This window comes from Prinia subflava, chromosome 5 (genome assembly GCF_021018805.1).
Source record: "Prinia subflava isolate CZ2003 ecotype Zambia chromosome 5, Cam_Psub_1.2, whole genome shotgun sequence".
NCBI lineage: Eukaryota > Metazoa > Chordata > Aves > Passeriformes > Cisticolidae > Prinia > Prinia subflava.
Genome location: NC_086251.1, coordinates 40405179 through 40421431, shown reverse-complemented (window position 1 = coordinate 40421431; position 16253 = coordinate 40405179). Strand labels below are relative to the sequence as shown.

The 16253-nt window shown below is 51.7% G+C and overlaps 1 protein-coding gene across 2 annotated transcripts in view; it reads left to right on the top strand.

Moving 5' to 3' along the window:
• The first annotated feature begins 2071 nt into the window (after positions 1 to 2071).
• Positions 2072 to 16253, top strand: part of LTBP2 (latent transforming growth factor beta binding protein 2) — a 70662-nt gene continuing 56480 nt past the window's right edge. Inside the window, exons 1-3 of one of the 2 annotated variants that reach the window (XM_063398991.1) lie at positions 2072 to 2923; positions 9727 to 9797; positions 15432 to 15675. In XM_063398991.1, coding sequence (XP_063255061.1) covers positions 2469 to 2923; positions 9727 to 9797; positions 15432 to 15675 — 770 coding nt within the window. In that variant the 5' untranslated portion in view covers positions 2072 to 2468. The remainder of the gene's footprint in view (positions 2924 to 9726; positions 9798 to 15431; positions 15676 to 16253) is intronic. The other variant, XM_063398990.1, reaches the window with a different exon arrangement.

The following is a 16253-nucleotide window of genomic DNA, read 5'->3' as shown; positions in this document are numbered from 1 at the left end:
CTCTGGGGTGATCCAGCACCTCTAGGAAGGAGGAATCTACTTGTGCACCCCGTTCTGGGGTCTCCTGCACTTGCTTTGAGAACTATCCTGGCTCTTGGCCACTCTGTTTATGGCTTTGTTTATGGCATTGATAATTTTCTCATGTCAGGTTTAGGCACAAGCATTCTTTCCACTGCTGCATAAGAAAGTAATTAGGTGAGGATGGAAAGGACATTCTTCCTCAGAACAAAGAAACAAGCCATGGCTGTTACTGGGCATTGCTTATGACATCCACCACCATGCAAACTCCTGCCCAAGTGGCTGTCTCTGCCCTGACAGGACAGAGAGGCAAGCTGATTGCATCCCAGGAAGTGCCAAAGCACCATCTAAAATTTCTGCTGCCCTGTAAGCCAGCTGCCAGCTCCAAGGTAAAGCTTGAACCCACTCTGCCCATTATTCTGGTCACTCTTGCTCACCTGAGAAGTTACCTCCCATCTCCCTCACTTGCCATCTCCAGCCAGAAAGGATGTGCTGAGGTCCTGGTCCACTCCAGACCCAGCATGCATTCAGGGGGGATTCATTCCCTGTACTTTTGCTCCTTTCCCAGCTCCTCTGCATGCCGGAGGGTAGGCAGCAGTGCTTCCAACCCAGGAAGGGGGTGGCTGTGGTCTGAGAGAGCCTAAACACCGAAGGGCAACGAGAAGGGAGATGAAGCCACTGGTTTCAAACAGGAGAGGCTTTAGGAATGCAGCTGCTGGAGGCTGGAGAGGTAGAACTGGGGAAGCTGGACAGACCCCTCTGCCACAAAGCTGTTGGAAAGCAGAAAGCTTGGGGAGCACCAGGGAAGGCAGCATCTGTAGTAGGAGAGGCTGAAAAGAGAGGAGCATCAGTGGGATGGGGCTGTAACGGGCTGGGGGAGCAGCGGACACAGAAGAGGAGGCAGTAGTCCTATATTGCAGTCACCCCATGCATCAAAAGGGACAATTTGCCTTTTAAACCCAGTGGCTGAGCTGCAGCAGCTGGCTGAAGGAGCCCCTACTCTGCGAGCTGCTAGGAGATGTAAAGGTGCACCCAAAGGATCACTCTGTGCACATGCAGAGTTCCTGGTGTTCTCCTGCAGCCATCCAGCTGCTGCACTGGTGGTCACCACAGGACCCACTGCAGGGACAGAATCCAGCGAGTATCTCCTTCCTGTGAGCATTGCGGGGCCCTAATCTGTCTCTCTGCATGTAGAGAGGCCTTTAGTCACCCACTAAGGTAACCAATGCTGTGGGTTGGAATGAGGCCACCAAAATAAAGGATCATGTCTGCACTTCAGTGGGAGCCTTTGCTCCTTGCTTAACATGGCCAAGAGCAGCAGAGATGTGGCAGAGCACAAGGTCAAGCTAATGTGTGTGGCTGAAAGGGAATTTGTGCCCTTGTTCTCCCTCCTCCTACTCTTCTCTCAGTCTTTCTCAGTGCATATAAAGTGAAGCAGTCATTTTAAGTCCTCTCTCAACCTCTTGGTACTCAGGCAGAGGCAAACAGGGGGAAGGATGGACATCTACTCTAAGCTCCTGGAATATGTCTCCTGGAAGATCTCTCAGGCTGAAGGACCTGGAGCTTATAGGTGGGTCCTTTTCTAGCTTGAACTTCTACAAGGAAGATTATAAACCCCTGAATGGGACTGAGAGGATCTGAGAGCTCTGGAGCCAGCGTGGGATAGCCAACAAGGCTCTTCCCATTGCCGTGCCTTCCTCCTGCTAGATGCGATCCAGAGCAGCGAGAGGGCTAGCAGTGCTGCTGCAGCTCCAGAAGTTCCAAGATGTGAGGGGCAGCGGTGTATTCTTCTGGCATCCGTCTCTTCTGTTCCGCGCTCCCCAAGCCGGGGTGGCTCCACCTTTGCCGAGCGCTCCCAGCTGCAGCGGGTCGCTGCGGGCCGGGCATCGGGGCGGGCTGCGGAGGCTGCACGCCGGCTGCCGGGCCGGGTCTCCCTGGCCAGGCAGGGGTTAAGGCTTCTCTGTTGTAGTTTGTTTCCCTTTGCCAAAGTGGGTGTTGCTGGAATGTCTCCTCTCCTAAGAAGGGGGGCCGAGCCGTGTCCTCTGGAGAGGGGGGATGTCAGCATCAAAAAGACACAAAGGGGGAGGTTTCCAAAAATAAAACCCTCCATCCCCTCCAGGCGCTGCTAGTGCCAGAGGCAGGCGCGAAGGTGCTTGGAGCTGCCTGCGGAGCGCGGGATCTCGCTGGCAGCCCGGAGAGCGGGGCCGGCCGCCCTTCTCCCCTTCCTCCTCCTGCGGGGGCCGCCCGGCAGCCCTCTCCCCTGCCTCGGCACTGCTCTCTGCGCCCCCGGCCCCGGTGGGCGGCAGGTCCCGTCGGAGTCCCGGAACGGGATGGGGCGGTGAGCGGGGGGCGGAGAGCCGGCGGTCCCCGGTGCCCCGCGCCCGCCGGGGGATGCCAGCCGGGCGCTGAGCGCTCCGCACCGCCGTCTCCCCTCGCCACCGGCTGACACCATGCGGGGCGCTGCCGCCAGCCTCCTCCCGCTCACCTTCGCCGTCCTCCTGGGCTTCGCCCGCTGTCGGCCGGACTCGGCGGCTAGGCTGGAGCCGGGGGCCGGGGGGGCGGCGCGGCTGCGGAGCCGAGGGGCTGCCCTGGGGGCGGTGGGCACGGCGAACGGCTTGTCTCCAGCGTCCCGGTCCCCTCCACCGTCACGGCCCCTCCCCGCAGCCCTCCACGTGGATCGCGGCTCCGCGGCCGCCGCGGGGAGCCCGAGCGGTGCCGACGGCCGGAGGCAGCGTCCCGACCGCGGGCTGCCCACGGCCCGGGGCCAAGCGGGCGATGCCGGGCTCGGTCCCGGCGCGGGACAGAGGAACAGGCAGGACTCCTCCCGCCAGCGGCAGGGCAGCGGGCTGAAAGCGCGAGTCGTGCCCCGGGCGAAGGAGCCAAGCGGCAGAGGGAGGATGGCGGGGTAAGTGCTGCGGTTGGCGGGCATCCTGCCGGGGATGCGGAGCGTGACTCCCGGCGGTCCCGGCGCTGCGGAGCCCCGGACGGAGGGGCCAGGTCCCATCCCGAGCCCCGTGCTGCATCCCCTTTTCCATCCCAAGGGCGCTCCCGGCGCTGCCACGTCCCCGCGGGATGGTGGGGCAGTGCTCCCCCGCGACCGGGTCCGGAGCGGCGTGGTTGCCCCCTCGGGGCTCGCTGCGGTGCTGTCTGTCCCGCACCGGCGGGTGCGTGCGTGTGTCGGTGCGCACGCAGGCGCGGCGGGAACACGAGTGTGCGTGGGCCGCGCCCGCCAGGCGGGTGCGCGCTCGGCAGTGCTCGGGTGTAGCGCCCTTCTGCAGATGGGGCCGCGGCGGGCAGAGCGTTCCAGCTGCCCGCTGGAGCTGCCCGCGGCCGTCCTGGGAGGCGTGCAGGGTGGGGGACTCCCGAGAGGGATGCAGTATGGTTTAGGTGGTGGAGAAGCTGAGGGGTTTGCTTGGCTCTGCGGGACAGAGTCTGTCTGCTGCCGCTCTTGCTGCAGGTACCTGGCCTCTTGGCTCCTTCCTCCCATAATGGGCCCCTTGTAAGCACTCCACGCCGCAGCTTCCCATGGCTTGAGTTGGCTCAGGCGAAGGAGGCTTCCTATGACTTGCCTGGCAGGGCTGCTTCCAGCTCCAGTCTGGCTGCAGCCCTGTGGAGGTGGAGGGGATATCATGTGCGAGGCCAGCTGCTCGGTTGTGAGGGGAGCCTGCGAGCGGGACGTCTGGCACAGGGCTTGATACGCTCTTCAGCCCAGGGCCCCTTCCTCTGCTGCTCCCCGTGGCTGATGCCCTTCGAGATTAGCTCCTTTGCCACTTGGGCAGGGCCACCAAAACCATGGCGCAGGAGTTGGACCAGCCCATGTGGCCCTGTGTGTGTCAGCTCTCATGTGAGCCTTGCTAGAGGGATTATGGGGGCAGGCACTGGGTTTACAGCCCTCTGACATGGGCAGAACTGTCTTCTGCTATCATCTGGTGGGGAGCTTCACTAGAACACAAAAGGTCTGTCTCTGAGTTTTCTCTCTCCTATACGAATCTCCTTGCAAAGTTTTGAGACAAAAATATTTTCTCTACTACTCTGTGTACTTTCCTTCAACAGATCCACAGAAACACCAAGTTCACTCTGCTTCCATTATGTTTGATATATGAAGTATCACTGACAGCTAGGCATATATGTTCTGAGCTTACCCAGCTCATTATCTTGGCTTGTCAGCCACCCAGAGGTGGAGTCTTGGGAAAATCCAGTCCTGCTCAGTCAGATTTGGACCTTTTTGGGCTCAGAAAGATTTTACCCTTTCTGCAGTTGGAATGCTGTCAGTGTTGCTTTGGGATCATGTAGCAGTTTGGTTGAATTTGAGTCATCTGATATGCAGCATGTTTGTTTTCAGACTGCAGCTGCCTCTGGTGACAACAGCTGGCCTGTGCTGCTGTCAGGAGCGCGCGGGCAGCCCCGAGGTTCACGCTGTGTTCAGAAGAGCGCTGAACCTTTTTGCAAGTATCTTTCGTCCCTTAATCCAGGGTGTAGAGAGGGATGGTTGGTCCAGCACTTACACACAGTTTACCTGTTATCATCTGTACCTGAGAGTGCCATTGCCTCCAAGCTTAAAGGAAGGACGAGCTGTGTCCTAGTGCTGTGTTTCTCATGCAGGCTCTGCTGCACTGTCTGTCTTTGCTCTGCACTGGAAGATCAAGGCTGGGGACACTGAGCTTTCTCCAATCCCCAAGAACTTCAGTTCTGAAAAGTGCCTGTAATGGCTTTCTGTCTGTTCTGGAGTCCAAAGCATCACTTTTGAAGCTTCTCTATAACCTACTGTCTTTGGAGCTTAAGAGAAAGCCTAGCTGAAATAATTGTCCATGAGTAACAACATGGTGCAGGTCCTCACGGAAAACTGCTGCCTCCAGCCATTCTGGGAGACTCTGTCCTTCCACCTCATCCATCTTCTTACGCTCCTTGCTGTACCAGACACATTTTAATCCAGGAAACTCAGGGCCCCTAAAAAACTTTGGTTTGTGATGTTTCATTTTTTTGCCAGGTGGGATATTTTCTGTTCTGCTATTTACACTGAACTCCAGCTAGTCTCTGGTATGACAACCTTCATTTTCCCTTACTCAGGTAACTTTGCAGGCACACTAAACCCCAGTACTATTTATTTATATAATTATTTTGGCTAAAAATCTCAACTCCTGCATGTGTTACCTTTCCAGATTCCCCAGTCAGAGCTCTCTGCTGGTACCTTCAGGGGCCCTGCAGAGTTCTGTGGTTGGAAAAACCCATTTATTAGCACTCTCTGTTTTTCTAGATAATTATTTTCTCATCTCATCTGATAGCTGCATACCCAAGAGTGAGTTTTCTTTCCTGGGGACTCTTTGGATGTATCTGCCATTCTGCTCGTCTGACCTTTTTGCAGGTGTGATTTGTACAAACAATTTCACGAATGCATCCAACTTCAAGACTTTCAAGAGCCGGGTTTTAGTATTTTCCCAGAAGACTCACTGTGAGGTGACTTTTGATATGCCAGCAAACATCAGAAAGTTACTGAATTCTGACACTGAGTGAAGAAAATAATCCAGCCCTGAAAACATCACTGCTTTGCTCTGCTCAGCTTAACATCCCTGCTTCTCCAGCTCCCCTGACTAGAAGGATTTTCCTCTTGAGTACTGCAGGATAGGGTAGCCCCGACACACACCAACTATGACTGTACTTGTGTGCTGGATGCATCCCTAATTTGGGCTGGCCAGTCCTCCTGGGAGGACACTTGGGCATCTCCCGCTACATCTGTGCCCCTTGAGATGTGTCCCCCCTTGTTCCTCTGTTCCTCTGTGGCTGGGAGGATGGGTCACAGTGATGAGGAAGGCAGGTCATGGGAGAGTAATCTGAGGAAACCTCTACTTCTGGCACCTGCCTGGACAGTTTCAAGGGGCATGTGAGGCTTCCCAGGTAGTAGCAGGCAGAGAATCCCAGACTCGTTCTTTCTCCCTCCAATTTTCCTTTTGGGCATTCTACACCCCAGTTCATCTTTAACTGCTGTTGTAGACACCATCTGTGGTTGTATAATCCTGCTTTACCCAGGGTTTGTAGCATATAGGTTCTTGCTGCAATGTGTTTATAGGATTGCTCAGGAGTGGAGGCAGTTAATGCTGATGTGGACTTGGCAGAGGGTTTTCAGTGACTCATCGATGCCAACAGCCTTTTGCTAATGTTCTTCACTGGGTCTGATTGCAAATATTTCATATGCATTTGGATGAAGTTCACTTTCTTGCAGTAGAAAGGCAGACCTGATGATCTAATGGTCCCTCTGGCCTCCTGTGAGGATGCTGTACATGGTCTGAATGGAGTCAGCATATCTGGCAGCACAGAATTCTGTGTGAAGCTGGAAGATGATGCATAGATTGCTATTAAAATAAGTGGTGAAAAAAAAGGGTTCTACTGAATGCTTCAGGAACAGTATGTGATCATCGCTGTAAAAGGCACGATGTTACTACTGTTTTCTTGTTTTCCTTCCACCTTCCACCTTCCACCTTCCACCTTCCTGGTGTCTCTTATGGTTGCTTGTTCTTGTTTAAGATAACACTGCAAGATCTTGCAGACTGCTCTGATCCTGGGTGCCTCTGCACAGCCTGAGTCCGATCCTGATGGTGGCCCCTGGATGCAGCAGCAAAGGAGGGGATGAAGCTGCTTGTGGCAGCTCCTTTGCTCAAGTCAAAGGTTGTGCCAGTGCATCCAGTCAGGGCTATGAATGGTTCTTCTGGGTGCAGAGAGGCTTCATGGCACTGGCTTTAGCACTCTGGGGAGTCTCAAGGATCTGTCTATCCCAGAAAAAGAGCAGGTCAGTGAATAGTGCCTGGGAACTCCTGTACACCAAGCTCAACATGCCAGGGACTGTACCTGGGCATGAATGGTGCATGCTAGCCACAGAATGAAGAAAAAGCTTGGTTTGCAGTTGCTGCTGCTGCCTGTGCTCTTTGGAGACCTCAGAGTATACCTGGCACTTGAGCAGAGGCACAGATACCCTAATGTGGATCCAGTGCCCCACTCTACATTTTCCCAGAAATGCACTGAGCTATGCCTTAGGGTTTTCTCTGTCACTGTGGCTATTTAGCTGTCTGAGCTATTCAATGCCCTTTCTCTTCAAAAAGGGGGAATGGCTACTGAAAATGGTCTTTGTCTGCTTTGGTCTGAGCTGGGCTGGGGACTGTTTGGGAAGGTGCTAAGTTGCCCATGTGCCTGTAGCAGGACAAGTGATACATGCAATCAAGATATATGTATATGAGGTCCTGCCTGCCTCCATCTCTTCCCATTCTCTCACCCAGGACCTTATGGTAGGAAGGACCATTTCCATCCAGGTACTCCTTCTGCCCCTGCCTCTGAGGGCATCCCTGCCAGGTTGCTCCCCTCTGTGTATGCTGGGCTGTCCTCCCTCCAGGAGCATCGCCCTGGCTGGTGCTGGCATCAACACCAACCCTTTCACCTGAGGCTGGCAACTCGTGTGGCTCTATTAATGAGAGATTTGTGCTGAACCCAATGGGGTTTCATGACCTCAGGAGTGGACTTCTCTGCTCAGGCAGCCTCTGTCTATTTTAGCCTTGTATCTTTCTTCCTGTGACCTCTGGCTTGGTGTTGGCATTGAGAGCAGCTAGCAACATGCTCCCTCCAGCATGCCTGTGAGAGATGAAGATAAAATTTAAACTTTAATCCCATGAAGAACTGATAGTATGATTCAAGGTGAAAATAGGTTCTCTGGAGAAGGTAGCTATTTTGCCTACAAGAAACATGATTTTCTGGATAAGTTGAGGTAGGAAAGGGAAAGGGCTTTGCTCCTTGAACAGATTGAATATGACTTACGAGGTGTGTTTCACTTGTGCCAAAGGAAGAATGGGAGCTGTGGCAGTCCAAGCAAAGATGCTTATGTTGCTTCTTGGAGTTCCTCTCTGGACCTTAATTACCTAAAGACTTGCTCCAGCTCAATGGTTTTCTCTTTTTACTGATCAGGACACCTTAAAAATGAAGAAGGCCTTGTGAGCTCTTACGTAGTAAATAAAGGAAGTGTTTTTCCTCCATGGGATGCTTTCTGAGGATATCTTAAGGAAGAGACTCATACATCTCTTTGGTTTGATAGACAAAATTCTGGAAATTTGTGCTCTTGCCCATCCAGAAAAGACATGAGTGGGTGCTAGAATTACTTTGGCTTCTTCTGCTTGCAGGAAGTTGCACCAAGGGAATTTAAATTCTTTCTCCCTATAAAAATCTGCACAGATTAATAAAACATTGATCCTGAAGAACTAGGTAACTTTTAAATGATGTGGCTTCTCAGACCACTTCCCTTTCCCACATGGAGCAGCTCCACCTCTATAGGCAGCTTCATTTGTGAACACCAGAACAATCCTTGGCATACCTGCCACCCACTGTCCTTGGCTCTCCTAAAACATGAGCCCCACAGCTCGAGCCCTGGCCCTTCTGGAGTCTCATCTCATGCCATGTGGATGCAGGAGTTAGGAGGATGCCAGTTTAGAGGAGGATCTTCCTCTGACCCCACTGTGTTCATGTTAAAGTCAACACAGAAGACAAATGTGCATGTTTCTGTGGTTCCTATAAATTGTGTCAGCAGCTCTGACTGCCTTGTCCAGCATTAGAAATAAACCATACTCGCCACTTCATTTCCAGAGGATTTCCAGAGCTTTCAGGCTATTTCTGACTTTCTATCTTTTGACAACTGTTCTTTCTCATGTACCTAGACATGCACAAGTTACCTATTTCTAAAATCTTCCCTCCATGATGAATAATATTCTTGGAGACATGGAACTTGTTATCCCTTCTCATTAAGACACTTAAATATGATGTGACCAGAGGAAGCAGCATCAGCTGCCTGCTTGGGCATTGCACAGCACCTCTTAGAGGCCCAGCACTGTCTATGATAGCTGTATGTTGACAGTCATCCCTACCTGGAAACACATAAGAACAGAGAGGTGGGGAGGATGTCATTTATGTAAGGACAAAAAAATTAACTGCATTTATGTAAGTAACTGCAGCTAAATCCTGGATTCAACACCCATGGAAATGATTTCAGCATCTTGGAATTAGTGTAGCACTATGCACGTTAGGTAGACACAAATTTCATATCACCAGAGAGTCCTCAGCTCCCTGGGTCACTGCTCTAGAGACAGACCACAAATGCAGAGCTGGGGTGCTTGCAAAGGGAGAGCAAGCTGGGGAGCATCCCAGAGTGCAGCTTCTGGCGTGCCACCCCTCCCAGGGCAATGAGCAATGAGCAGCTACAGGCAGCAGCAGTTAGGTAGAGAATGAAGTGTTGTCTTCAGCTGAAGCAGCTCAGGACATTTGCAGAGGCAAGATACTATGACCAAAGTTGAAACTGGGCCAAATTTTAACCCCAATACTATGAAGAACCATGAGATCTTTAATGATCTTTAATGAGGCTGCTGGCCTCCAATTGCTCTCAGGAGGAAAATGGTTCCTCTGAGTGCCATGCCAGGAATCCAGCATAATGCCAGTTCAAAAGGGAGCTCCTCTCTCAGGGATTGCTCACACTGCAGCATTCACAGTCCTTGGGGGTTTCTTTTCTAAGCACTTAAGCAACTCAGCCCTTGTCCCATTGGTTTTGATCTCAGCTGCTGGTCCATCTGGAAGGAAATATCAGATGCTGCAGGAAATAATTTTGTGGGTGACTCAGAGGTGATGGTTGCAGCAAGACCTCAGCTTCCCCCTCTCCTAACCATGCTGCTTTGTCTCTCTGCTTAGGCCAAATGTCTGTGGCAGACAGTGTTGCCCAGGATGGACCACAGCTCCAGGCACAAACCGCTGCATCAAACGTGAGTATGACAGTCTCAGCCACTGCAAGCCTCAGGATGCACCCCTAAAAGTGCTTCAATACTACTGTGACCCCACACACTTCCCGTGCACTGTGCCAGGGCAGGAGATAAATCATGGGGTCTGTGGAGGCAGTGCCACAGCCTTGCTGTGGGACTGCCAGGCTAGAGGTCAGCTCTTTGTGTCTGCCAGTAAAATCTGAATATGCAGAGTAATTATAGTTTTACTTCATTATTGTTATTAGTGTCCATCCAGGACAGGATCTTGTTGGGCCAGAGCATTGCAGTGGCACATTTACATGTGAGTTTTGAACCTTGGGGTCTCACTTGTCCTGCTTGGAGCAAAGATGGGTCTGTGAAAGGCCCAGGAGTTGGGAGCTGGCAGACTGGGGCTGTGCCCACGTGGGTGAGCATTGCTGATGCTGAGCGGGGAATCGGGGCTGCAGATTATCTGAGTGCTATTAAGGAAAGTAATTAATGGATTTAGCACAAGGGCAAGGATGGGTGGGGCTGGAGCATGGGGTGCCTAAAAAGGCAGTGAGGTGCAACGTGCTCCTGCAGTGCAAAACTGCCTGGCCAGGACCCTTCTGCCTACCCACAGAGGAAGTATTAAGCGTTCTGCTCACCCAGGCAGCCCCGGCACAGCCCCGTGGGCTGCGGTCATTGTGGGCTCCCTGACACAGCACTGCGAGAGATGTTTGGGCAGGCACCGGTGCAGCGCACACCAGAGACAAGTGAACTGTCCTCTTCATCCTCAATTGCCCCGCAGCTACAGACGAAGCCCTGCTGTGATCCCTGCCTGAACAGCAGCGCTGCACATCGCAGCTCATCCGTGGCCCTTCCCGGGGCCCGCCGCCCGTGCCCCTCCTCGGTGTCGGGAGGTGCGGGGCTGCCGGCGCTGCTCGCTCCGCCGCGGGGGCAGCGAGCACGGGCCGGCGGGGAGCGCCGGCCCTCAATGGGCGAGAGCATCTGCCTGTACTGGAGTGGCAGCAGCTGCCCAGATGTTGAGCAGGGAAGGAGGCTCAGCTTTGTTTGCCGCGGGATCTCACGGCGCCTTGGCCGTGCTGGGGTAATTGCATTAGCAATCGCTGTTTGGGAGCAGGGGGCCAAGGGCTGACTCACGTCCCTGCTCCCTCTCCCCCAGGCCGACAGAAGCCAAACGGTAGAGAGCGTGCTGTGCTGCCAGACAGTGTCTGTAAACACAGCGCGGGGCCAGCCATGGCAGCATCTTTCTCTCATTAGGGATTTTGGTAGGAGCAGTAGGTCTGGGCTTGCAGCCATGCAGGCTGCCTAGTGATTGCTCAGGTGCTGAGCCCTTGTTCCCAAGGATTCATTAAAAGGACAGTGTCAGCATGGTCAGGCCTGACAGTGTCCCCCTGACCAAGGATGGTAAAGCTCAGGCAGGACTTCGGTGGAGACTGGTGATGTGTAAACATAATTTAACTCCCAGCTACCTCCCTCCCTGGGCTTTTCTGCTGGAGTTCAAGCTGCTGGAGACATTCAGCTGTTTTTAAAGCTGCCAAGGCAAGCTGGACAGCCCATCCCCATTAATTTTCTGCACTGTAATGCTGTTTAATGTCTGTTCCCATGGTCTTTGATATGTGGCATATCAAGGAAGTTAGAAATGCAGCCAGAGGGAACCTTTTACGAGTGATGAAACATTGAAGAATTGGTATTCATGTGTTGGACAGATCCTTGTTTTTCAAGGATTTGAGCCCAGGTACAGGAGAGAAGATAGGTCAAATTGTTGTCATAATCTACTTCCTCTCACCTACCAAGAGTGGTGGTTTCTTCCCTCACCCATGCTTTTGTAAGCACTTTATTCTTTCAACATCCCTACATATGACTTAACTCCAGCCTTAGGGAAGTGTCTCTCCGTATGTTTCAGATTTGAGGACCAAAGTTGCAGTGAGGAGTTGTGGAATTTTCAGACAGTCTGTGACTGGGAAAATAAAAAGATAGCTATCTTTCCCTGGAGCAACAACATCTCCTGGGAAAGTGGAAATGAGCTAAGGGAGTTTAGGAGGAAGACCTTGTCCATTTGCAGTGAACTTGATTTCTACCCACACACTGCTAGGTCATCACACTGAGCTGCATACAGGGGCTGGATGCATGAGGCTCCAGAGGTCTTCTTGCAGAAGGGGCCATTAGGGATAGTGAACTGCATCTGAATGTAGGCCTGAAGGGTTCAACCTCCTGCCTATTTAACTTTATTCTGGAGTGAGACTCTGGCCATTATGTTCTTAGTTGGTGGAGAAGAAACCTGTGTAGACAAGCTGTCCAGAAGCCCAATTGCACTGCCTGCATTTTAGGGGCTGCAGTGGCTGCAGTGTACACTTGTCAGTGATTCAACTGCTGCCTATTAACTCATTATACTCAGCCTCCCCATGTCAGTTTATCAGCCTCCACTTTCATCAGCATTATTCATGATGGTTTTTCGCTGCTTCCAGAGATAGGGTTGGGAGCAGGGGGAGCAGTCCCAGACCCTGGGCTGGACTGGGAATGCAGCATGAGCTTTTTTCCTGACATGAATATTTTAAAGTTTAAAGGAAACATTTTTAATCAGTGTGTCAGGAAGGACTAAATAAACTAGTGCACTTTCCAATCTTATACAGATGGTCTTGCAGTTAAGATGGTGAATAAAGGTGCAGGGATTCCAGGCTGAGTCTCTGGCTCTGTTGTGGCCTCGCAGCAGTGACTTCAGACAGTCCCATTAGCATCCCTAAGGCTTTTTCACATCTGCAAAATGACATTCACATGCCTCTTCTTTTGTCTTCTCAACGGTGGCTATAGGGCTTTTTGAACCCTGGCTGTTCTTCACTGAAGTTCTGTTTTCTCTCTGTTATTCCTGCATTGCAATTGATTTACCTTCCTGTCACTCTGCACAGATCTCACTTGTGTTAAATTGTCCATCCCTTCTGGGTGTGCTCCCACAGTCAGAGCTATAAGTTAGAATTGAGTTTACATACATTACTTTGCCATGAGACAGTGGACTAAATAACAAGTCCTTCAGCACCTTCTCAGTTTTCCTGTGGAGGCCCTAGCTGATGGACAGGTTCCCCTGCATTTTAAATGGAACTGCACAGGAGCTGCTTACAGTGAAGATCTACATCGCTCTCCTAGATGAAGAGCATGAGCAGAGCTTCAAGGACTCAGTAATTGAATGTCACCTCGCATGTTATTGCTCAGCCCTGGGCCAGGTGTGCCTGCAAAGCAATGCAAGGCTGAACTTGGTGGCATTCCCCTCTGACAGGCCTGGCTGGGTGGTCAGAGTCATGCCACAGTCATCCCTGCTATGTGACCTTGCTGGGAGGACTTGCCTCATCGACTGAAGACTAAACTTGATCTGTGAGGGCACTGCTAGATGTTCTTGAACGAACTAGATTTGCTACTAGTCATACTTCTGCAGTGCCCCAAGTCTTATTCTTTTATTAAGAGTTTTGAGATGACTATTTTTGTTTCCCCTAATCCCCAGCTCCTGGAGCAGGTGATTACATGAGACTCCAGTGAGAAGAAATGAGTACCTGTCATCTTAACAGAAACTGTTTATAATACCCCAAGCTGGGGAGCAACATCTCAAAGTAACCCCTGAGGTCAGGAAACAGAAAGCAAAGAGAAAGATTACAAATATATATATGTATTTTAACCATCTTGTTTCTTCAGCCAATGTTATGGTTTGGGGGGCCCTGAATAGTGATTTCACACACTTGTCACTGGCAGTGCTGCCACTGACTGATTTGCTCTCCTTATTTTGCATAGCTGAGCTAAGTAATAAACAGCAAATTTAAACCTCTTTCAAGTTTTCCTGGGTCTGTAAAGGCAACTAGGAAGGGGATTAATCCCAGAGCTGAAATATTTCAGCTAGGGCAGCTCCCCATTCATCCTGCTTGAAGAGACCAGAAGACTGATCCCATTCCCTTCTTCCTCTTCTCTATGTGAACTCCTTAGGGGCCTTTTAGAGTGCCTCGTCACTTATCACCACTTTCCTGCTGAAGGTTACAGTCTAAGGTGACTCTGTTGGTGGGAGAGGTTGTGAGAACTGCTGTGATTCCAGGTCCCAGCATCGTGGCCCTGCAGTATTTCAGCATGTGAAGTGGTTGTTTTCAATGGCAGGCTTCCTGGGCTGGTGGCCTTTGTTAAAACAGGCATTTATTGGGAGATAACAGTAGGGACTGGCAGCCTATTTAAATCACAGCTGAGTTTTGTATTATAAATTACATCAACTTCTGGAGTGCCAGACTTCCCAGAGACGCTTAATTCCTGCCTGACTAGGACTTTGTCCCTGTTCCAGAGACTACAGTGTTGGCTGATTTATTTTACTGGGAGATTTCATCAAAACCTCTGGCTTTAACCTATACAGCCCTACGTGACTTGGGGTCTCCTTTTCCTTGAGATCTTCCTGAGTGTTAACATGGTAATAAATGTCACATGAAGCATTCCAGTGAGCATATCCCTGATCTAGTTACGAAAAGCTGATGGCAAGCTAGTTTTGGGATGAGGGAAGGGTTGTGGGGTCTATACTGCTGTGAAAGGAATTCGAGCGTCTGCATAAGGACTTCTCTCACTTGATGACAGCAGGATGATGTATGGATGGCACACGAGGAAAGAGCTGTCTGTATGTTTGTTGTCCAGACAGTGTTTCTCACAGGCAGGCTTGTGTCTCACAGGAGAGGAGAGCACAGCTAGAAGGGGAGGGACATGCTCATGAAAGCTCTGCAGCTCTGTGTAAAGGTGGTGAGATGCCCCTGCAGCCTCCCTGGGGCAGTTCTGGGAGAGGGGATTTCAGCAGAAGCAGTGGCTTCATGGGTTGAAACCCATTTACAGGCTTTCCATGTGGCTGGAGGTTAATGTCTGCCTTGTGTTGTCCAACAAGATTTCATTACCCTTTGACCAGCTGGCACCTTCTTTCTTTGGAGGACAACACTGTTTTCCAGTGCCTTTTCAATTACTCTTGCTCAGAACAATGAGCCCAGTCCTCCTGGAGCAATCTGTGGATTCCTGACTGCCACTGCCTGGGTTATAAACCCAATTTGGCATCTGGGATGACTTGGGAAGTGTTAGGGTCCTGTGTATAATTAATAGCACTTTCCTCCCGGGGCGCAAACTGAAGCTGATGTGCTGTAATTAGGAACACACAGGCTCAGAGGTTGATTTAGGCATAAGGTTAATGAACTGTAAATCCCCGTAGCAGTGGAGGAATTTGAGCACAGTGACTCCAAAATCAGCAGTGGAAGGAAAGCTGGAAAGCACTGAAGGGCAGGCCAGGGGCACTGTGCAAATCAGACCCCGAAACAGACTAAAGGTAACATGCAATCCCTTGCTTTGAGAATTAGGACCTATTCCTGTCCAGAGCACTCTGGGCAATGCTGGTGGCCATGTGCTCTCTGCAGGCCATGCTGCTCATTTCTGAACTTTCTGAAATGAGTATTGTTGGAGAAGAGCTCTGCGGAGACCAGCGCGGAGAATAGAGGTGTGACCTTGTGTTAGGGGCCCGCAGCAGTTGTAACACCAACACTCTGAAGGTCACCTGCCTGTAGAGATGAGATGGGACTGTCCCAGTTGTGCTGCCCCAGCTGGGTGTCCCCACCATGAGGCTAAAGTGCTGTGTCCACTAACTGCCTTTCTGTGTCTCCTCAGCTGTCTGCGACCCGCCATGCCAGAACAAGGGCTCGTGCAGCCGCCCCCAGGTCTGTACCTGCCGCTCAGGCTTCCAGGGCTCCCGGTGTGAAGAAGTTGTTCCTGAGCAGGAGTACCACCCACCTGGCGCCATTGCTGCCTTCCAGCCCCCCACAAGCTCCCTCCGGAGGAGGACCAGCACAACAGGGCGGGATGCCTCCCCGCAAGGGGCTCAGGCGCCCATCCCACGGCACGTCCCAGCTGTGTAAGTCAAACCAGCTCCTGGCAGGATGCTCTGCCCATCCCTCAGGCAACTAACACCTTGATCAGCTGGGCCACAGTCTCTGCTTCATGACATTGGACAATTTGGTTCGTGATGAAAACTCCTCCATAGGCTGTGGTAGCTGACATAAGGGGTCAGGTCAAGCTGTCTCTCCAAGGGACTCAGTTTGTTTCCAGCACTTTGTCACAGTCCCCTGTCACACACACAGGAATGAGGCAGGCTAATGATGATCCCATGAGGAAGGAGAACTGGTCCTTTTCCTGTTGGTGAATAGCCTTCGTGGTAGCAGCAGGGTGGACAGAGGAGTGGTGGGTAAATCTCTTTCCCAAGAGGGTATGTTTAGAGCAATATATCCAGATAGTACCCACAGAAGAGTACATACATCTGATGTGTGCTTATAAATGCTGGTATTAGCAAAACAAGGACACTCAGAGGTGTCTCCTGGCAGACTCTAGCAATGCTTGAGCCATTTTTTCTATACTTCTGAGTAATTTTGCTGTGGTACCCAGGTGGGTGCCATTCAGTATCCAGGTAGATGCCTGCATGTTGGGTACAGAAGC